The sequence below is a fragment of the Pipistrellus hanaki genome, assembly GCF_964339955.1.
Source record: "Pipistrellus hanaki genome assembly, chromosome: 5".
NCBI classification, from domain to species: Eukaryota; Metazoa; Chordata; class Mammalia; order Chiroptera; family Vespertilionidae; genus Pipistrellus; species Pipistrellus hanaki.
The window spans coordinates 75,953,338-75,975,702 of NC_140507.1; the positions used below are offsets into that span (position 1 = coordinate 75,953,338).

The window sequence follows — 22,365 nt, forward strand, 5'->3', positions numbered from 1 at the left end:
CAGGGCAATTGGAGCTTTTTTATTGCCCTTGGTGTTCCCTCCTTGTAGAGGTCGCCTTCTGTTGCCACAGGGTCCTAGGGCCAGGTGCCGAACAGCAGCAGCAGTGACAGCTGGCTTAGTTGGTGGATGGCCTAGAGAGGAAGACAGGAGTGATGAGAAGGGAAAGTGTGGGGGCTTCAGGCCCCAAAGGGAGTCCCAACACCCCCCACCCCCCACCCCCGCACAAAACTGGGGCCTCAGTGTGGGTGGGGCAAGACATGGAGCCACACCGTCAGTGACCAGCCTGACCCTGGATGGCAGTGGCCCCTCCTCAAGACAAAGGACAATAAATGACTTGCACCCCCCAACGGGCTTGGCAATTATTCAGCCGGTGTGGGCTGTGTCTGTCACATGGGGCGGGCGGGGTCTTACTTGGCCCACTCGACGTTGAGGATGAGGTGGTCGTAGCCGAAGCCGGACACGCCGGCAATGGCGCGGGCGGCGTCCTCGCGGCGGTGGAAGCTGATGAAGGCAAAGCCCTGGGGAAGGGGAGGAAGAGGGAGCTCAGGGCACGGCCAGACGGATGGCCCTCCCCACTCACGGCCACCCACCCACCTTGGACTGGCCAGTGGTCTTGTCCTTCGCCAGGTAGATGCGGGAGATGGAGCCGAAGGGTCTGAAGAGCTCTTGCAGGTCTGTCTCGCGGGTGTCCTCTGACAGGTTGGTGACGCGGATGGTGGCATTGTCATCAGCTGGGCATCGGGCGGGGAAGAGGCAGCTGTCAGTGGCCAGGCCAGCGTGGGCCCCACCCACAGGATAATCACTGGGTGCTGGGAGGTGCCCTCACTGCCTCACCTCTGCGGTTGGGCTGCATGGACTCCCCACGGCGGCTGGCCCCGTCCCGCAGGCTCGGTGGCACGTACTTCCCTGTCTTGCTCTGGGCCGCCTGCACAGGCTCCAGCTCTGGAAACGAGAAGCACAGTCGGGTGAGGCCTCACCCTCGCACACAGAGGGCAGACCCACCCAGGATGCCGGCATTTCCCGCCCTGACCCAGCCCAGGTGCTGTGTGTCAAAGCCCAGGAATCGGTCCCTCAGAGACCTGGTGGCCATGACGACATAAAGGAAACCAGCAGCACACAGAGCAAGCAGCCACAGGTGTCAATATGGTCTGAGGAGCCTACAGGGTTGAGATCTAGAGGAATGCCCGCCTAGCCAACACAGGGACACAAGCACGTGGGGTAGGGGCAGTCCCTGGGTGCCACACACATGGCAGTTAAGTATGCTGCACACCAAGGTCAGATGGAGACTTGTGCAAACTCAAACTCACACTCAAACTCACCATCAGCAATTCACACCGAAGGATGTGGACTATGGACAGCCACGTGTGCGACTACTCATGGGTGTGCGTGTGCGCGCACAAAAACATGCACAGGTGGCAGCCGTGTCCAATGTGGACAGGCACAGCGCACTCCAGTCAGGACCGTCACAAAATCAGCAGAATCTCGGGGAGAGTCTCACATACAGGGGCCCACCGCCTCCCAATCGTGCACCGTGTAGTTCACACACAAAGGCATGCACCCGGGTGATTCTCACAGCCCCCAACAAGAGGAGACAGGTGACACCACCAGCAGTCCCAGCAGCCAGCTGGCTGGTCTCTCTCTCTCACACGGACAGGGACTGTGACCACAGCCTTCGCAGTGCGGACGCTGTAGTGCGGACGATGATCAGGGGTGATGGGCACGGCCCATTCACCCAAAGCAGGTGACAACCTAGGACTCACAGCACCTCCCCGCCGCACTTCCTCCCGGACCTGCCAGCCACCCCCGCAGGCCCTGTCACCTCCAGGCAGCTTCTCCTTCTCGCCGGTGGACAGGCCCAGTTGCTCAGCCAGTTCCTTCTGCATGGGCCCCAGCGTGTCCTTGTAGGGACAGCGGGTGGTCCAGTGGTCGCCCTTGCAGATACGGCAGGACACGATCTTCTGGCCCTTGAGCTTGTTCATTGGGTCCTCCTCCTCCTGGCAGTTCAGATCCTGGCCGGGCAGACGAAGGCAGCTCAGAGGGGGGAGCCACATCACCACTGCCACCCTGGCTACCACCACCCGCCCGGCTGCCCCACTCACCTCCTTGCTGGTGATAAAGGTCATGGACACATCATCACTGACTGTGGTGGTGGCCACATTGGGCCCCGGTGGGTCAAACTCCGAGTTCCCAAACTTCTTCCAGTTCTGGGCGCAGGGCAGAGTGGGGGACCGGTCAGGACAAGGGCAGAGCAGGTAGGCCCTCCCCTCTGGACCCCAGGCCTATAGGAGCCCCTTTCAGGGTGTCCTGGCCTTAAATCCATTCCCCACTCTCTCCAAGTGCGTGCCAGACCCTAGTTTCACGTCAGCTCCAGGAGGCCAGGGCAGCTCTCAGCCTCATGTTTTTTGTTGTTGTTTTTTTAAAATTTATTTTATTGATTTTTACAGAGGAAGAGAGAGGGACAGAGAATTTAGAAACATCGATGACAGATAGTCATCAATCAGCTGCCTCTTGCACACCCCCTACTGGGTATGGGCCCACAACCAAGGTATATGCCCTTGATCGGAATCGAACCCAGGACCTTTCAGTCCACAGGCCGATGCTCTATCCACTGAGCCAAACTGGTTTCGGCTCAGCCTCATGGTTTTTTTGTTGTTTTTGTTTTTTAAATATATTCTATTTTTATTTATTTATTTATTTATTTATTACAGAGAGGGATAGTTAGAAACATCGATGAGACATAAACATCAATCAGCTGCCTCCTGCACACGCACTACTGGGGATGTGCCCGCAACCAAGGTACATGCCCTTGACCGGAATCGAACCCAGGACCCTTCAGTCCGCAGGCCGATGCTCTATCCGCTGAGCCAAACCGATCTCGGCTCAGCACCATGTCTTAAATGAGCAAACGAAACCCAGGGGAAAACAGCTCCACAGTCAACACTTCCGAGGGGGCCATCCAGGTGGCAGACCAGCTCCCAGCAGGGCTGATGCTCAGAGGGAGCTGGGCTGCAGGGCTCACCCAGACTCGAGGGGCCTTGGGCTGAACAACCTGAGCCTCAGCTTCCTCCCCTACGAGGTGGGACCACAAATGCTCCCCACCTCCCTGTGTCGCGACGGGGATCAAAGGAGAAAACTCCTTCTACAAAGCATATGGCACGGGGGCTGGCACACGGTGTGAAGGTAACTGTGCCAAATCTATTTATCGCTATCACTTCTGCCACGGCCACCTCGGGGGAGCTCTTGACTCTGTCCCTCCAGGTAGAGAAGCCAAGAAGAGTAAGAAACCGCCTCACCCACTCCTGGGCTTTGGGGACCCCAACAGAGGACACACACCCCTAGGCCTCAGTTCCCCAATAAAAAAAGGCAAACCAGTTACACCTCACTTCTGAAAACAAAGGCACTGGGGAAAAGAATTCTCCATTCCTCCGAGTCAGCCCTTAGGGACCCAAAACAAGGAAGGAGCAGGGTCTTACCTTCCTCCTCGCAACTGCCTTTGAGGCCTTCCGGGTCTCGATTCTGAAGGTGCGGACAATCTGGATGGGAGCGGAGAGCAGTGGGCTTCCCAGGCCTCAGGGCTCCTGGGCCCAGGGGACCTTCCTCACCAACCCACCCCACACACACCACCCCTCCCGGTCCACGTGCCCCACCTCCTCACCCAGCCTCACCTTGAACTTCTTGCCATCTTCATCTATCTTGTACTCGGTTACTGTCTTGATGTTTCCATTGATGACCTCCTTGGGTGCCGGAAGTGGAGCTGGGACGGGGGAAGGGGCGAGAGGAACTGAGCCCTCTGCCACGGGGGTCGGGAGGGCATGCGGTTAGGGAGAGAGGTGGTCCAGGGATGGCATGGAGGCTGTCACTCACCTCCTGGCAGAAGCTCAGGCTCTGGGCTGGTGTCCCCAGTGGCCAAAGGGATCCCCTTGAGGAGCTCGCTGGTGACACATTTGTCTGTGAGAGGGGGCGAGGGGAGAGGGATGAAGTGGAGGGGGAAGGGGTTCCCAAGCTAAAAAAGGGACCTTTGGGATGATGCCCAAGCCAAGAGCTGAAAAAGGCAGGACCAAGGCCAGAGGACTGGCCAGGAAGTGCCCTGGGACAGCCGTGCAGGGACACGCGAGCTGGCCCTAATAACCTGGAGCGATTGCAAACATAGGGCAACCTTGGCATGAAGGCAGGGGCAGGCCACCGGGGCAGCTGGGCGCAGGCGCGACGCAGGAGGCAGACTGTTACAACGTCCTCCGCGGAGCAGAGGGGCGGCTGGGAGGGCTTGGGCGGCGGCATGGGAGGAAGAGGGGCTGGCCAGGGACCATCTGGAACTGGCGACAGCCTGGCCCCTGTAAGGACGGCGCGGGCAGAGGCTGGCTGGGAAGGGAAACGCGGGGTCCGACGGCGGTGACGTGGTCGGGGCGGGGGGCCGGGGCCGGGGCAGGCGGCGGCCGCCGGGCTGGGGGCTGGGGCTGGCCGCGGTGACCCGGGGCGACCAGGCGTACTCACCGTCCTCTACCTCCTCCTCTACCTGGTCGGCCCAGCTGGGCTTCGAACTGCGGGGACAAGTTTGCAGAGTCAGCGAGGCCTGGCTCCCGCAGCCTCCGCCCACCCAGGCCCCACAATACCCTCCTAGGACTCCCCCGAATCGCCTCCCGGGCCCTCTCCCCGACCCTCAACTCACTCAAAGTCCCCGGTGGGCATTGCAAAAACTCCTCCACGCAGCCCAAGCCTGGGCCAGAGACCGGAAGTAGGGGGAGAACGAGACTTCCGGTTCGTGGCCTACACCAGCCCGCCGCAGCGCCCACAGCGCCCCCTGCAGTCAGGGATGCCCGCTGTGAGAGCGGCTGGGCGCTGGTACCCAAGTAAGTAGGAGCAGCGGCGTATCTCAGGGCTTAACCCATTACCTTGAAAAATTTTTCAAAATCCCAGACAAGAAAAGAACCAAAGGAAAATACACAAGGAAAAATGTAAAAAAGAAAAGGAACCAGACCAGTATTACAAGAAATGTTAAAGGGACTTCTTCAGGAACGCGAAGGAAAAAATATTTAAAAAAATATGAATAATAGAATGGAGAAGACAACATACCTATAGATAACTACTTGAAGTGCAAATGGATGAAATGATCCAATCAAAAGACATAGGGTAGCTGAGTGTAGTTGAGTGGGTAAGAAAACAAGACCCTTACATATGCTGCCTGCAAGAGACCTGCTTCAGATGGTCAGACACACAGAGACTGAAAGTAAAGGGATGGGAAAAGGTATTTCATGCAAATGGAAACAAACAAACAAAGCTGGGGTAACAAGACTTCTACCACACAAAATAGGTTTTCTTTTTGTAATCTCACTCGAGGGTGGTGAATTTTCCATTGATTTTTAAGTGGGAGGGAGGGAGAGAAGGAGGGGGAGAGGCTCACACACACACACACACACATACACACACAAACAGAGAGAGAGAGAGAGAGAGAGAGAGAGAGAGAGAGGTTGCCTCCCGCACTCACCCCAACCGGGAATTGAACCCATGACCCTTCCGTGTGGGCAAATGCTCTAACAACTTAGTAACACTGGCCAGGGCAAAAATAGACTTTAAAGCAAAGGCTATAACAAGAGAAAAGTCCACTTCTGAGTATTTATCTGAAGAAACCCAAAACACTAATTGGGTGGGAAGAGATCAACCAAAGAACTTTATTCATAAGCCATGGAGACAGAGGATAGGGTGGTGAAGGCCAGGGTGCGGGCTGGGCGCAGGCCGGAAGAGGTCAATGGGGAAAAGGAGGACATACGTAATACTTTCAACAATAAAGATTTTCTAAAAAGACGTGCGCCCCCATGCCCACTGGGGCATTATTTACAATGGCCAGATACCAAAGCAACCTCAATGATATCCGTAGAATGCATAGAGAAGAGGTGGTTCATATATACAATAGAATATTGCTCCACCATAAAAAAAGTTAAGTCTTGCTATTTGCAACACCATAAATGAACCTAGAGGGTATTATGTTAAGTGAAGTAAGTCAGACAGAGAAAGACAAATACATGTTTTTAAAAAAAAAAACATGATTTCACTTATGTATAAACCTGGAAAAAAAACAAATGAACAAACAAAACCGAAACAAACTCATAGTTACAAAGAATATACTATGGGTTATCAGATAGGAGGGGATTGTGGGGATGTATGAAAAGGGCCAAGGGATTAAATTGTGCAAATTGCCACTTATAAAAACAGTCACAGAGATATAAAGAACAGGGGATATAGCCAAAACCGGTTTGGCTCAGTGGATAGAGCATCGGTCTGCGGACTGAAAAGTCCCAGGTTCGATTCCGGTCAAGGGCATGTACCTTGGTTGTGGGCACATCCCTGGTAGGGTGTGTGCAGGAGGCAGCTGATTGGTGTTTTTAGCTCTTTATCCCTCTCCCTTCCTCTCTGTAAAATTTCAATAAAATATATATTTTTTAAAAGGAACAAGGGAGCTGAAACTGGTTTGGCTCAGTGGATAAAGTGTAGGCCTGCGGACTGAAGGGTCTTAGGTTTGATTCCGGTCAAGGTCAGGCACATACCCAGTAGGGGGTATGCAGGAGGTAGCTGGTCGATGTTTCTCTCTCATCGATGTTTCTAGCTCTCTATCCCTCTCCCTTCCTTTCTGTAAAATATCAATAAAATAAAAAAAAGAAGGGATATAGTCAATAACATTGTAATGATTATGCCTGGGGTCAGATGGGTACTACATTTATCAGGGGGATCATGTTGTGAGTTATATATATAAATGTCTAATCATTATGTTATACACATGAAACTAACATAATATTGTGTGTCAACTGCAATTTAAAAATAAAAAACTATTGCTAAAATATATTTTTATTTATTTGAGAGAGGAAGGGAGAGGGAGGAGAAGATAGAAACATTAATGATGAAAGAAAATCATTGATTGGCTGCCTTCTGCATGCCCCACACTGGGGATCAAGCCCATAACCCAGGTATGTGCCCTAAACAGGAATTGAACCCTGACCTCCTGATTCAAAGGTTGATGCTCAACCACTGAGCCAGGCTGGCCAGGGAGGGCATACATTCTCAATGTGGTTGATATGCTCCTCTGGGGGCAAAATTAATTCTTAGGGGGCAAAAAAACAACAGCCGAGACCGGTTTGGCTCAATGGATAGAGTGTCAGCTTGGGGACTGAAGGGTACCGGGTTCGATTCCGGTCAAGGGCATGTACCTTGGTTGCGGGCATATCCCCAGTAGGGGGTGTGCAAGAGGCAGCTGATCGATGATTCTCTCTCATCGATGTTTCTAACTCTCAATCTCTCTCCCTTTCTCTCTGTACAAAATTAATAAAATATATTTAAAAATAACAAAACAAAAAAAAACCCTCAAATTCTACAATGGCTTGTTGGCCTTCTAAAAGCAACCCACCCCCAAAAAATAACAAAATAAAGCCAACCCACCCAAATGAGCATTTAATTTCCATAATTAGAGAGAAACTGAATGTAATTGGATTGAAATTGATTTAAATTAAATTTTGAGATAATTCCGCTCTTTTCTGTAGAAGGGCAACAATGAGAAAAAGTTTGAGAAACACGATCTAGAATGTCTGCTGCAGAAAGCAAACACTTGCCTGCTTTGTTCGCCTCTGGGTCCCCAGCACCCACAGGGTACGTGCTCAATTAATGGGCGTTTGGTGCAGGGCGGGAACCACATTACAAAGGATTTTTAAACCACACTAAAGAATGTAGGCTCTTTAACCTATAGGCTGTGGGTGTGGATGAAGTCACCGACATATTTTGAGTGGTAACCCAGTGTGACCAGATTTCCTTGTGAGGAAGATTATTCTGGAAGCTTGACGAGGATAGAGTGGAAAGGATAAATTGGCAAGAGACCTGAGGGAGACAGAAAATTACTGAAAGAAAGAGGGTGGTCTGGAAATAAGGATGAAAATATAAAGTTTGTACAAAGAACCAAGGCACATTTGTGCACTTACTCAAATTTACTCCAATAAATGCAAACAACATAACAGATGGGCAAAACTTTTAAAATGTGATATTACCCACCCTAACCAGTTTGGCTCAGTGGATAGAGTGTCAGCCTGCAGACTCAAAGGTCTCCGGTTCAATTCCAGTCAATGGCATGTACCTTGATTTCAGCACATCCCCAGTAGGGAGTGTGCAGGAGGCAACTGAATCAATGTTTCTAACCCTCTATCTCCCTCTCTTCCTCTCTGTAAAAAGCAATAAAATAAATAAAATAAAACAATAAAATAAAATGTGATATTACCCATAGCAGCAAAGATGTAGAGAAGCAGACACTCACACACATTGTCGGTGCATGAAATTAAGCAAACTTTTTGGATTGAAATTTGACATCTACTAAAACGTAAGCTGCACAGATGTCCTTTCCTTTGAGCCAGGTAGACATTCAGCCTGTGATGGAAACCTGCAAATGTTTACAGAGATGTGAAAATCTGACATCCATGCAGTGAAGTTCATGATAGCAAAACCCAGGAGCCCAGGTGTCCATTCAGAGGGGCTGGTTAGATAGATTAAATTACACTCCGCCATAATCGATGAGATGTTATGCAGTCTTTAAGGAAGTAGATCCATTTGTGCTCATGTTAAAAAGCATGCCAATGTAAGAGGAGGAGGCAAGATGTAAAATGGCATATATTGTGGGAACCAATTTGTGTACATCTTTAATAGCACCTAGATATGTGGATGTATGCAAACTGTTTTCAGAAAAGAAATATCAAATTCTTCCCGAGGGATGCTTTGAGAGGAAGGCATCCCCTCAAAGGGGAGAAAGGCTTCTTTTTTAGCCTTTTCTGTTACATTTAAATTTGTTACCATGTGTATGTATTATTTTGATTTAAATATTAATATATACATAAGTATAAAATCATTTATATCATTAGATGTTAATGTGTAGTGTGTATTTATATAATACATGTGAGATGTAACATGTGCATGTATCTTAAATATGTTTTTAGTAATTTGAGAGGAGAGAGAGGAAGGGAGAGGGCTAGAGAGATAGAAGCATCAACAAGAACCTGCAATCTGGGCATGTGCCCTGACCTGGAATTGAACTGGTGACGTCTTGGTTCCTAGGTCAATGCTCAACCGCTGAGCAGGAGGCAGCCGATCAATGATTCTCTCTCATCATTGATGTTTCTATCTCTCTCCCTTTGCCTTCCTCTCTAAAATCAATATAATATATTTTATTGACCTTTTACAGAGAGGAAGGAGAGGAACAGAGAGCTAGAAACATCGACGAGAGAGAAAGATCAATCAGCCGCCTCCTGCACACCTTCCACTGGGGATGAACCTGCAACCAAGGTACATGCCCCTGACTGGAATCGAACCTGAGACCCTTCTGTCTACAGGCCGACGTTCCATCCACTGAGCCAAACCAGCCCCGGCAAAATATATTTTTTAGGAAAGACTGGAAAATGAAAACTACACAACCATCACGAATAAAAAATTAGCTAGATGCAACATCGTCCATGCAAGCACCAACCCTGGAGAGCAACCGCGCTGCCCAGACAAGATTGGCCAGTAAGCATGGGTGCTTCTGGGTGTTTCCATCCGGCCCCGTCTTTACTTCCTCCCTTTGTATTTTTCTGTATGAAATGCTTTTTGCTGTTGTTGTTGTTAATCCGGACCGGAGGATATTGTTCCCAATTGCTTTTTATTTTTTTGATTATTACATATGTGTCCTTATCTCCCATTGCCCCCTCATGTCTTCACCCCCCTGTTGTCTGTGTCCATTGGTTAGGCTTATATGCATGCATACAAGTCCTTTGGTTGATCTTCCATTGCTTTTTAGAGAGAGGAGGAGAGACAGAGAGCGAAACATTGATGTGAGGGAGACATATCAATTGGCCACCTCCCACATTTGCCCCAACTAGGACCCGGGATCGAGCCTGCAACCCAGGTAAATGCCCCTGACCAGAATCGAACCTGGATTCTGTTTGCAGGCAGACACTCTAACCACTGAGCCAACCAGCTAGGGGTAGAGTACTTTTTCTTAAACATCAAGTATGTGACATTAAAATATATATATATATATATATATATATATATATATATATATATATAAAATTTATTTATTTATTTATTTATTTTTAGAGAGGAAGGTAGAGGGAGAGAGAGAGATAGAAACATCAATGATGAGAGAGAATCATTGATCGGCTGCTTCCTGCATGCCCTCCTCTGGAAACCAAGCCTGCAACCTGGGCATGTGCCCTTGACCGGAATCGAACCCAGGACCCTTGAGTCCGAAGGCCAACACTCCATCCACTGAGCCAAACAAGCATGTAACACTTTTATTAAAAAGTCAGGTATTTCCCAAGGGTAAGCAAAAGGGAACCTGAGGGAGCACAGGGCAGGGGAGATGCCTAAGTGAGGATGAATGGGTGGCGCCAACATTCTTCCCACATCCAGCCTCTCCAAGGACATAGCCAGGACAAGAGCACCCGCCCTGCACTGCGCACGAGGCGGTCCTAGGTTCGATTCCGGTCAAGGGTATGTACCTTGGTTGCGGGCATATCCCCAGTGGGGGGTGTGCAGGAGGCAGCTGATGGATATTTCTCATCTTTGTTTCTAACTCTCTATCCCTCTGCCTTCCTCTCTGTAATAAATCAATAAAATGTATTAAAAACAAAAAATAAAGACGCCAGTCTTTTTGGATTAATGACCTCGCTTTAACTCAATCACTTTTTAAAAGACGCTTTCTCTAAATACACTCACATTTTGAAGTACTGGGAGTTAGGGCTTTAGCCTACAAATTTTGGGGGAACAGAATCAGTCCATAACACAACTCAAAAGTCCATCAATAGATGAAGGAACCAACAAAAATAAACTGTGTCCCGGATGGCATGACACAGTGGTTGGGAGTTGACCTATGAACCAGGAGGTCATGGTTCAATTCCTGTCAGGGTTGCCGGCTCAATCCCCAGGGTGGAATGTGCAGGAGGCAGCCAATCAATATAAATATATTTTTAAAAATAAACTGTGGTCCATCTGTCTGATGGAGTTCTACATAGCAACAAAAAAAAGGGGAAACAACTGATACACCCAACTGAGCTACACAATGCCATGGATGCAGTCACAGACACAGAAGGCCAGATACTGTAGATTCCATTTGTGTGAATTTCTCCAAAGCTACAAAACGAATGGACAGTTAACAGAAATCATTGCTGTGACGATCTCTTAGCGGGAGGGCATGGGCTTGGGAAGGGCCCTTCCAGGGTAACGGGAATTGTCTACATTTTGATTTTGGTGGTTGGTGACACACATACACACGTGACAAGAATGCTGCTGCACATATGAGATCTGTGCACTTTCACTCTGGCCGCTGTGGCTCAGTTGGTTGGGTGTTGTCCATGCACCAAGAGGTCACTGGTTCAATTCCTAGTCGGGGCACATGCCCTGGCTGCGGGCTCGATCCCCAGGAAGGGGCATACAGGAGGCAGCCGATCGATGTTTCTTTCCCTCTCTCCCTCTCCCTTCCTCTCTCTCAAATATATAAAAACATATATTTTTTTTAAAAGCTGTGCACTTTATTTCTATTTTCTTTTGTTGTTGTAGTCTGGATCAATGCTTTTATTAATAACATTCATCCTGCATTTCTAAGATTTACAACCAAAAGAGCATATTGTATTTACATGCAATGGACAGTTCACAAATTCAAACCAAAGCTATGCACTTTAGTAATAAAATTTGGAAGGGAAAGAAGCAAGTTTCAAAGTTATTTATCCCAATTCTCTGTTTTAATTACTTGTGGCATTTCTCACTCTTAAAATTCACCTCATTTGCTGCGGAGTTTGTCTGCCTGCCTTGTGCTTGAGGCAGTGTGGGGGTGTTGGCCTGCCTTATTGCTGTGTCCAGCCCCAGAAGTGGGACTGGCATAGAGTCGGTAGTGGGTTAGTGGTTGTCTGATGCTGTGTACTGTGGACCCTGAGGAAGAAGATACTGACAAAGAAGGGCTCCTGGTGCCCTAGCCGGTTTGGCTCAGTGGATAGAGCGTCAAGAGCCTGTGAACTGAAAGGTCCCAGGTTCGATTCCTGTCAAGGGCACATGCCTGGGTTGTGGGCTTGATCCCCAGTGAGGGACTTGCAGGAGACAGCCGATCCATGACTCTCTCTCATCATGGATGTTTCTCTCTCTTCCTCTCTGAAATCAATATATATATATATAATTGATTTTTTACAGAGAGGAAGGGAGAGGGACAGAGAATTAGGAACATCGATGAGACAGAAACATCAGCTGCCTCCCGCACACCCCCCACTGGGGATGTGCCTGAAACCAAGGTACGTGCCCTTGACCGGAATCGAACCTGGGACCTTTCAGTCCGCAGACCAACGCTCTATCCACTGAGCCAAACTGGTTTCAGCAATAAAAATATATTTTTTAAAAAGAAGAAGGGCTCCTGATGGCTAACTGGGCTTAAATTTTAAAAAACAGAGCCTGCCCCTGGCTGGGTGGCTTGGTGGGTTGGAGTGTTGCCTGTCCACCAAAAGACTGCAGGTTTGATTCCAGGTTAGGGCACATACCTAGGTTTTGGGTTCAATCACTGGTCAGGGCACATACGGGAGGCAACCAATTGATGTTTCTCTCACACGGGGGCCTGTCATACAAACTGCACTCCAGGGAGAAGCCTGCACCGAGCAGCCTGCCTCTGCGCTGACTCGCCTGCCTGCACTGTCTGCCATCTGAGCCAGCCCGGACACAGGAGTGCCTGGAACCCTGCTTCAACCACCGGACTGAGGCTTCCCATCCCGCCTGAGCTGTGCCGCTCTGCCCCCATCAACACCTTCACTGGCCCATCAGAACAGCTCATTTTTGATCAGTCAGGACAGCGCCATTTGGACCCATCAAATGAGGATTTGGAGTCCGCATTTGGTGAGGATGGACCAATCAATGACCAGGGCGGGGGGGCGGGGAGTGTGGGCCTTCGTCTGTATGAGCCAGCTCCCCTCTGGCTCTGAGAGCACGCTTTCCCTTTTGACCTTAAGACTGAAGACTGAGTTTTCCTGGCTGAGCAGAAGCACCAAGAACAGACCAGGACAGCGCAAAGCAGGCTGGCTGGGAGCACAGCAGGCCAGGGAGGGGAGAGCTGTTTACCTGAGAGGTGCCTGGCCCGGGGGCAGGGAGCCCAGTGACACTATTTTCATTTTCTTTCTTTTTTAAATATATTTTATTAATTTTTTACGGAGAGGAAGGGAGAGGGATAGAGAAGACAGAGTCACGTGTCACCACAGAAAAGCAACAGATTCCAGTGGCCACTAGACACATGGAAGTGTTGAATCATTTCTTAAAAAATGCTAACCAGACTTTCACTTCTCCCCTGACAAGGACTAACGGGGTCAAGGGCAGGGCAGGCTAAAGGAAGTTTGTGCTGTTGGAGAGGCAGCCACATGTTCTGTAACGGAAACGGAAAAGCTTTTGTACTCGATAATCTCAGAACCTCTTGAGGTGGCTCCCTGAGGAGATGATGGAAGAGGATATTTCAGTGCGAAGAGAGGCAAACACTTAACTACTTACGGTAAGGAGTTAGTGGATTTTGCACTTCAACTGTGTTTACTCCTTTGGTCGTATGACCAGAAGATCCGGGATGCCGAGGTGGAAAGTCACAGGCCGCGCCTCTGAGGACACGTGTGAACGTGCATGTCCAGGTCGTGGAGCAGGTGCCACTTACGCCCTACCGTGGCCCCCTGGGTCCTGGGCTGGAGATGGACGCCTTTGTCTGCTTCCGCTTTGCTGGCTCTTACAGCCAGTCCTTTCCAAAGACAAACCAAAGGCAAGTTTTGTTCACCTTGGAATTCAGGACTGCGTTAGGCAGAAGCCCAGAAAGCCCACCTACAGGTTCTTAAGCAAATAAGGGGTTTGTCTGGGGTGGCAGGCCAGGGCTCCAACTAACTCCTCTCTTTTTTGTTAGTCCTCACCTAAGGATATTTCTCCCCTCCCCCCCCTTTTTTTTAACAGCAAATGGGAGGGAGAGAATCACTGAGGTGAGACACATTGGTTGGTTGCCTCCCATACACACACACCCCACCTGGGGCAGGGGATCAAACCTGCAACCCGGCTACATGCCCTTGACTGGGAATCAAACCCGTGATCCTTCCGTGCCTGGGTCAACACTCCAAGTGGCCAGGGCTCCTCTGTCCTTGCTCCACCCCCCACGCCAGGGGCTTCTGTTCCCATGGTCACAAGAAGGCTGCTGCACTGCCAGGGGTCACAGCCCACTCCCAAGGCCTGAAAGCCATGGTGAGGCCAACCTAGACTATGCCTTTAAAAGGCCTTCCTGGAAGCTCCCCAGCAAGTTCCACTTGCAGCTCCCTGGCCAAACTACGCCTCCCAAATTAACCCCACCTCTCTCTCTCTCTCTCTCTCTCACACACACACACACACACACACACACACACACACGGACACATGAAGGGACCTAACTTCATACAAACGCCTCTGTAGGACCCCCTTCAGCACTAAGGAAACCCTTCGCATCCAGCCTCAGCTTGTAAATAATGAGTCACCACCCCAGATGATTTATAGGAGCAATTTATTTGAAGAAATATTACAACATATAAAAACTACATAAAGTCTTAAATTCCACTCAAAGAGTGGTAAATTTGATATAATGCATAATAAAAAACTTTAAAATTCAGAATGCACAAAGTACTGCACAATTTGATCACTAAGTCATGAGTCGGTAAGCAAACCTTACAGAACAGTTCCATGTCAGCCGAGGCCACAGACACCGTGTACAACACATTTGAACTGACAGATTTCAACATGTTAAAAATACAACATCAGTGCACATTGGGGGTCCCTGGTGCCGGAGACAAGGGCGCAGGGGGCGGAGCTAGTCCTCGGCAGCTCTCTCCTCCTTGACAGCTCTCTCCTTTTCGGCGTTTTTCTCCTCCTCGGCAGCTCGCTCCTCGGTTTTAACTGAAGAGAAGGAAAAGGGAGTCACCACAGGAAATATACACATCTACTACAACAGGCGAGCATCAGACACATTAGGTCAGGAACCACCTTAATGTGCAGGCGTCGGTGGTAGGGGCCGGCTGTAAGAGAACCCGTAGCAGCTCTGATTGAACCTTCTGAGTGCGCTCAGAGGTGCTCCCTAGAAGTTTCCGGATTGCCTGGGTTAGAGGCTGAGGCAGGCCCGCCCGGCAGCACCGGGGAAAGGGCCCTGAGACACCCCTCCCCCCTCACTATGTCTGTTCTGAGCTCTTAACATGTGTGACTCATTCCGTCTCACAGCAGCCAGAGAGAAATGAGGCCACGAGGGAGTGCGACTCCCCAAGGCCCGAGCCCAGAGTCACACCCGGCTGCCCAGCCCCCCCCCACATACCTGAGGCGCTCTCCTGAGCCTTGGCCACCATGCAGCGCCTGATCTCCAGGCCGATGGCTTTGGCCAGGGGCGGCGGCACGGCGTTGCCCACCTGCAGGAGGAAGGAGGGCGATGCCGAGTCTGGCACAGCCAGGGCCCGCGCCGGCCTCCACCCAGCTCTGATGGCGACACGGGCTCCTGGCCTCTGCGCACGCACGCGGGTCCCCAAAGCTCTTCTACAGGATAACCCCTCGCACCCCAAACACCAACCGCAAAGACCCCGATGTGGAAGCCACCTTGCTTCACGTTGGCTGAGCAGCTGCTTTCAGAGAACAGGACTGCGGGGAGGGGGTGAAACAGGAGTTGCCCACTATAACCCCAGGCACTCTGAGCTTTTAAAGCCATGTGTGTGCATTACTTGGACGGAAATACATTCAGTTAAGAAGCCAACCTGCTCTGGCCAGTGTTGCTCAGCGGTTGGGGCATTGGACCGGGCACTGAAGGGTCTCGGGTCCAACTCCCAGTCAGGGGAATTGAACGTACCTGGGTTGCAGGTTTGATTCCCTGGCCCCAGTCAGGGTACGTGCCGGAGGCAACCAATGTGATGTATCTCTCTCACTGGTGTGTGTCTCCCCCTCTCCCTTCCATTCTCTAAAAAATCAATGGGAAAAAATTTATCCTGGGGTGAGGATTTTAAAAAAAAGCCAACCTAACACGCTCAGAATCAGTGAAGAACTGTTGGTCTTAATTTCCACTCCAAGAGTGGTAAATGTGATATAATGCATAATAAAAGACTTTTAAAATTCAGAATGCACAAAGTACTGTACCATTTGATCACTAAGTCATGAGTCGGTAAGCAAACCTTACAGAGCAGCTTCATGTCAGCCACGGCCACAAACAATAGTGACTTTTCACCACCAGACATTCAGTCTGCTCGTCTCTCAAGTTCACTGTGCTGAAATGTTCCTTTTGGGGTAAATCTCCCTCAGAGCAGCAACCAACATGCTTAGCCCGTGAGCCCTGGGCCCAAAGACAGGGACTCTGCCCTGGTGGTGCCCCCGCTGGGCCTGCGGAGGCCAAACAGCGCCCCCGTGTGGGCTGTGCCCGGTGCAGGGGGCGGAGGAAGAGGGCCGCCTCCTGTCTGCCCTCCTCACAGCCCCTCCACTGACCTGCCGGTGCTTGTCCAGGATGTTGCCGAACAGCCGGTAGGTGTCCGGGAAGCCCTGGGAGCGAGCACACTCCCGCACGCTCACCACGCGGTGCTGCTCAGGGTGAAGCACACGGCCCTGGGGGCGAGAGGCGCGGTAGGGCAGGGGCACAGACCCGCCACGCGGGCAGGCGTCCAGCGTTAGGCCTCAGCCGGGAGCGGGTCTCATCAGCACCGAGGCGGGAGGGGAGGGGTGCCGACTCCGCACCAGCCACTTCCACCCTCCCCTTCCCAGGCCTGACCCCGGCGCTCCGTCCTACCTGCTTGCCCATGGGCTCGGGGTTGGTGACAGTTGTGCTGAAGAAGCCATCCCACTCGAGCCGCCCGTAGAGGCCGGCCCAGTGGTTGTGCCTGTTCCCGGTGTGGGGGAGGCACCAGGGGATGAGGGTGTTGAACTGCCTGGCCGTGGAGTCGCAGACTTTGCCTGTGGCGAGAGAGGGCTGCAATGAGGCCGAGGTTCCAGAACAAGGGAAAGGCCCGGAAGTACGTACCCCAGGGACAGAGCAGCTGACAGTCCCCGTTCCCTGGGCACAGCCGTCACAGTGTGGGTACCCAGGCCTGGCACGGGTGCCCTACTCAGGGCCCCTGGGTGAGTGAGCAGCGGCACCCAGTGTCTCCTGCTGGGAGACCCCAGAGACAGTGCTCCTTCACCGCGCTGGCTGGCTGACTGACTGCCGGGGGGAACCAGGACTGGAAGGGGCTGGCTTCCCGGACTCTCGGGGCAGCCACGCCGGGCGCACACAGGGGTCTCACCGCTCGCACAGGAGCAGACCCCTCGGAGGGCCCCGGTGCTGCTGCAGCCGTTCTTCTTGTCGTGGTAGGTGTACCGCAGCTTCCGGGTCATGGTGCCATCCGAGAGCCGCACCTCGATGTTGGGCAGGTCGCGCCAGTCCGAGCCCGGCGCCAGAGGGACATGCCGCATGCGGGCGGCCACCAGCGCACTCATGTCCTAGGAGAGGGTGCAAGGCCCCGCTGTCACCAGCTCAGGGAGCCTCTGCAGTGGCCTGGGCACCACTGCCCTAGGCACTGGGAGCCCCCCATAACCAGGAACCCCCAGGGGCCTCTATCCCATTTGGGGTACCTGAATGAACAGCTGAGGGATTACACATGTGCCAGGAGACAGAGCAGGGGTGCAGAATGTGGGGGGAACAGGTGAGGAACAGCTTAGGAAAGTGGGGGGAGGGTGCCCGAGCTGAGCCCTGCAGTATTAGGAGGAGCCAGTAGCTGGGGGCATGAAAAGGCCAGGTTTGGTGTATTTGGGACAACATGCATAGAATAGAATGGCGAGAGAGGTCAGTCAGAGGGCAGTGACATTCTGGGCCTATCCCAGGAAGAGCAAGAGCTCTGACTGAGCCGAAACCAGTTTGGCTCAGTGGATGGAGCTTCGGCCTGTGGACTGGGGGGTCCCGGGTTCGATTCCGGTCGGGGGCATGTGCCTTGGTTGCGGGCACATCCCCAGTGGGGGGTGTGTGGGAGGCAGCTGATCGATGATTCTCTCTTATCGATGTTTTTGACTCTTTCTCTCTGTAAAAAAATCAATAAAATATATATTTTTTTAAAAAAAGAGCTCTGATTGATGCTTTATATGACTACACTAGAAGCTCGGTGCATAAAGTTTGTGCACGGATAGGGTCCCTAGGCCTGGCCAGCGATTAGGACCCATCACACCCACCCCCCCCACCTCCTCCTCTCACTCCCTCAGCACCCCCAAATTGCTGGTCACCTGTCATGTTTCGCACTGCCCCCTGGTGGTCAGCGCACATCATAGCAAGCAATTGAACCCCTGTTCTCCCATTTGGATCTCCCAAGGGGACACTTTGCACATTAGCTTTTATATATATAGATTATATATATAGATGCTGCTGTCGGGGCATGGGCGTTGGGGGCAAGAAGAGAAGCATGAGAAAGTGAGGCTGGGGTTAAGATGGTGGTGATCTGGGCTTGGCCTGTGTGCTCTGTGGTTGAGCACTGACCTATGGATATGGCTTGATTCCAGGTCAGGCCACACGCCTGGGTTGTGAGCTCAGTCCGGGGAGTGTGGGGAGTGCAGGAGGCAGGTGTTAAAAGAAACGCCAATGATGAGAACTAATCTCTCTCTCCCTTCCTCTCTAAAGAGGTCAGTGATTTGGGTTAGGAGCCAGGAGCAGAGAAGCTGGAGGGGCTGGGGTCAGATCCTGCTTCCCACCCAGGTCTTGGCTGGGCTCCCCACAGGCCAGGTCCTGTGAGGCAGCTGGAAGAAGGGCCCTCTGGGGGCGAGGTTACCTTACAGATGTGGTCCCTGAGGATAGGCTGGTACTGCGAGCCGCGGAGCTGCCTCTGGAACCAGGACTGGGGCTCCCCGTTGTACGAGATCTCCAGCGCTGAAGCCCCATTCCGGATCTCAGGGAGGTCAGACATGGTGTCCCGCACGGTGATGGTTCGGAATGGACAGGAGCTCAGCCTGCAACAGAGCATGGCACTTCTGGGGACACGTACTGCTGCCGTCCATCGAATCACAGTTGCCATCTCGACTGTTGGCACTGCCCTCTCTAGCGAGGACAACCCAGCTCAGAGGTCAAAGGGCTGCCCGAGGTCACACAAACAGCATTCTTCTGAGACTGTCTGGGAAGGAGACACTACATTCGGGTTTTGCTAATGACTGCAGCCAGGCATCTAGCCACTGCTCTGCACGAGGCGCTTATTCGGAGACCAGAACTGGAGACTGAAGTGGCGGAGTGCCGATGCCAAGCTTTCCCGGGTAATGCTCACAGACACCGACACCGCAGGGAGCGGGACTCCTACCTCGTTACGTTGCTGACAAACTTCTTGTCGTCCACCACGACGCTCAGCTGGCAGGCCCGGGGCGCGAACACGTGCAGCGGCTCTGGGAACAGGGGGAGCTTCTCCCCAGGGGCCGCCGCCAGGATAATGGCTCGCCTCCGTGTCTGGGCCACGCCGTACTGGCCAGCCTGCGCACAGGAGAGCCACACACACAGGGTCAACAGGCACCTCGACTGGCTGAACCAAGTTACTGGAGTGGCTGGCTGCTGCACAGCTCACTCGGAAAACCGCTAATTAACCCAGCAAGTTTACTTCTGAGATCAGCCCTGCTTGGTAGCTGTTAGAGCGTCATCCCGATACACCAAGGTTGTGGGTTCAATCCCCGTCAGGGCACATAAGAGAATCAACCAATGGATGCGTTAAAAAGTGGACAATAGACCAATATTTCTCTCTCCAAAATCAATTTTGGCCCAAAAAGAAAAAAGAAAAAAGAAAAGTGAGACTTCTATTGTAGATGAAGAACCCAAGTCCATGTGGTGGCCACTGGAGAAGATGGAAGGGAACCCTGCTGGGGTCCAGCCAGCTTCTCACAGAGCACGGTAAGCAGCCCCACGGTCTCGGCACTTGCGGAGAAGAGACTGCAGGGCCCAGCCAGCCCATGGGTGCGGGGACAGAGAACAGGGCTTGACCATGAGCCTGGAGACGCCGAGGCTGACCAAGGGTCAGCGGTGCGGCCCTGGCAACTCCCTCGCTCATGGTTTCCAGCCAACCTTCCTCCTTTTCTGAAAGCCATCTGTGTTATTAAGCCAACAGTGAATGAATGGAAGCAGAGTGGCTGCTTTCAGATAAGGCCTACTCCTTACGGGTCACCCCAAATCGCTATCCCTGCCACTAGTAGCCCCTTTTCCTCTCTAGTTTGTATGCACACGTGCTCACCCAAAGGAAACACTTTTTTACCCTGTACCAGCTTGGTCTGGTATGGTTCTGCCAACCTGGCCTCACCCCTCCCTCCATGGAGCCTAACTGCTGCCTCGAGTATCAGACTCGCCCACCACGTGCCCGATTGGGGAAAAAGGGCTGGCAACAAAGCAGCCAGGAGCCCCTTGCATGCGGTCCCTGCTCAGTTACACAGAGGAAGCAGCTCTCCAGAAGACCCGAAGGGCGGACCTGCCAGGACACTGAGAACTGCGGGCTTCACAGTGGTGGGCGCGGGCCTCAGCAGCCATCTCCCTGTCCTCGCCAGCCCCGCAGGCCTGACCGTTTGAGCCCATTTTCAGCTGGAGACAGTTTGCTGCAGCCAGGGACTGCTGACCCTCCCCCCGCCCACATTCACCCACCATCATTCACCTCCCCATCTCTGCCCCGTTCCCCGAAGCCCCACCTGCAGCACGCCAAAGGTGCACTGATAGCCCATGCGGACCAGGCAGCGGAGGGTGAGCTTCAGGACCATGGAGCGCTTGAAGGACACGAAGTTCCTGACGTTTTCCAGGAGGAAGTACCGTGGCCGGTAGTAGTCACAGTAGCTGTAGAAGGCAGGTGAGACACCAGAGTCACCATTTGGATCGAGATAAAAAAGGACCTGCTCAGCCAAAACTGATTTGGCTCAGTGGATAGAACGTTGGCCTGCGGACTGAAAGGTCCCAGGTTTGATTCCGGTCGGGGGCATGTGCCTTGGTTGCAGGCACATCCCCATGGACGGGTGTGTGTGTGTGTGTGTGTGTGTGTGTGTGTGCAGGAGACAGCTGATCAATGTTTCACTCTCATCAATGTTTCCAACTCTCTATCCCTCTCTTCCTCTCTGTTAAAAATCAATGATATATATATATATATATATATATATATATATATATATATATATAAAAAGGACCTGCTCTACCAAGCCATTCCCAAAAGGTCAATGTTCGGCGGTTATGAAACGCAACCCCCCCAACTCTTAAGGTCTCTGACCCGCGGAATGCTTCACCTTGGCACATGGCCTTCAGCAGCTGCAAGGCTACAGCAGTTACCCGTCAGCTGGCACCGCAGCCCCAGGGTTGGCTGTCTAGTTACCTGTGCAACACAGACTAGAATCTGCTGCATTTACCTGAGGAAAGAGACCACCAGAGAGTTCTTGAACTTGGAGTAGGTCCGGGAATTGAAGCGGTTCATGCCGCTGAAGCCCTGGCAGGGCGGCCCGCCGCACAGCATCTCCACGTCTCCCTTCTGAGGCAGCTTCTGGCCCAGGGAGTTGGTCACCTCTCCGGCCATGACCAGCTTCAGCAGCACGTTGCAGTCCTCCGTGAACACCGTGGACCCGGGGTTGTTCAGCCGGAACGCCTGGGCCGCAGGGTCCCACATCTCAATGGCCCACAGTGTTTGTGCGATGCCTGGCAGATAAAGGGACAAAGATGGGCTCTGGCCTCCCTGGAATGAGGCTCTTGAGTCAGAAAGGTGACCAGAGCCAAAAGCCCTTCCAGGCAGAATGTGCCCCGTCTGGTTGTACTGGTTACACAGAGAAAGTCCTCTTGGCCTTTACCTGCTTGGTGGAATCCTTCCGATAACCCTCCACAGCCAGAGAACACATCCAGCGTCCGCAGTTTGGGCAGCTGAATGTCCGCCTTGGGTTCCTTTGGCTCACTTTTCTGAGATTTTGGCCTGCCTTTCCCTGGAGGAGATAGACCACAAATACCTTACTGTGTCAGAGACGGCCTCACTGAGTTGTTAACACAGAATGAGGTAACATCAGAGGCTGTTCTGTACGGACCATAAATACCCCGAGTTATAAAAGATGGAATTGAAAAGAACCCTATGAATGACAACATACCTTTGCCCTTCCCTTTCCCTTTGTTTCCAGGGCTCCGGGCATGGTTGGGAGGATCTTCAAAGCTTTTGCTCTTGGCATTATAGGCCTGGGAAGGGAAGAATCACAACAGTCTGGCAGAGAAACACATTGGTCAGCTCTCTAACAAGTTAGTTTGAAAAATATCTACTTAATTTCTCCCTGAATGTGGCCATAAACAATTAACCACTAATAAGAATACTTTGATTTTACTACATGAAAATCAGCTGTATTAATACAAATATTCTGTGGCTGACATTGAGAATCCTGCTC

General features: G+C 52.0%; 2 protein-coding genes across 10 annotated transcripts in view; both read right to left on the bottom strand.

Moving 5' to 3' along the window:
• The window catches only part of DNMT1 (DNA methyltransferase 1), a 113,653-nt gene that overhangs the window by 57,138 nt on the left and 34,150 nt on the right, over window positions 1–22,365 (bottom strand). For 6 of the 7 annotated variants that reach the window (XM_084885656.1, XM_084885655.1, XM_084885654.1 and 3 more), the window contains 11 exons: window positions 22,078–22,162; window positions 21,790–21,918; window positions 21,358–21,640; window positions 20,656–20,797; window positions 19,296–19,462; window positions 18,777–18,954; window positions 17,268–17,463; window positions 16,775–16,938; window positions 16,477–16,593; window positions 15,329–15,419; window positions 14,514–14,919 (listed from right to left, as the gene is read on the bottom strand). In XM_084885656.1, the coding sequence (XP_084741782.1) occupies window positions 14,834–14,919; window positions 15,329–15,419; window positions 16,477–16,593; window positions 16,775–16,938; window positions 17,268–17,463; window positions 18,777–18,954; window positions 19,296–19,462; window positions 20,656–20,797; window positions 21,358–21,640; window positions 21,790–21,918; window positions 22,078–22,162 (1,638 nt within the window). In that variant the 3' untranslated portion in view covers window positions 14,514–14,833. Of the gene's footprint in view, window positions 1–14,513; window positions 14,920–15,328; window positions 15,420–16,476; window positions 16,594–16,774; window positions 16,939–17,267; window positions 17,464–18,776; window positions 18,955–19,295; window positions 19,463–20,655; window positions 20,798–21,357; window positions 21,641–21,789; window positions 21,919–22,077; window positions 22,163–22,365 lie in introns of those variants that run through there. The other variant, XM_084885657.1, reaches the window with a different exon arrangement.
• EIF3G (eukaryotic translation initiation factor 3 subunit G) lies at window positions 5–4,782 on the bottom strand (the record flags this gene model as incomplete). Of its 3 annotated transcripts, none has more annotated exons than XM_084885717.1 (11): window positions 4,667–4,782; window positions 4,492–4,538; window positions 3,865–3,948; window positions 3,611–3,754; window positions 3,474–3,568; window positions 2,100–2,204; window positions 1,820–2,009; window positions 835–942; window positions 595–731; window positions 412–518; window positions 5–131 (listed from the first exon to the last, which is right to left on the bottom strand). In XM_084885717.1, exons 1-11 carry the CDS (start codon window positions 4,684–4,686, stop codon window positions 116–118), a joined length of 1,053 nt encoding a protein of 350 aa, XP_084741843.1. In that variant the 5' UTR covers window positions 4,687–4,782. The 3 variants fall into 3 exon arrangements, with proteins under 3 accessions (XP_084741843.1, XP_084741844.1, XP_084741845.1); XM_084885718.1 differs by having other exon boundaries at window positions 3,474–3,533; window positions 3,666–3,754; window positions 4,667–4,781; XM_084885719.1 differs by lacking the exon at window positions 5–131 and having other exon boundaries at window positions 408–518; window positions 3,474–3,533; window positions 3,666–3,754; window positions 4,667–4,781.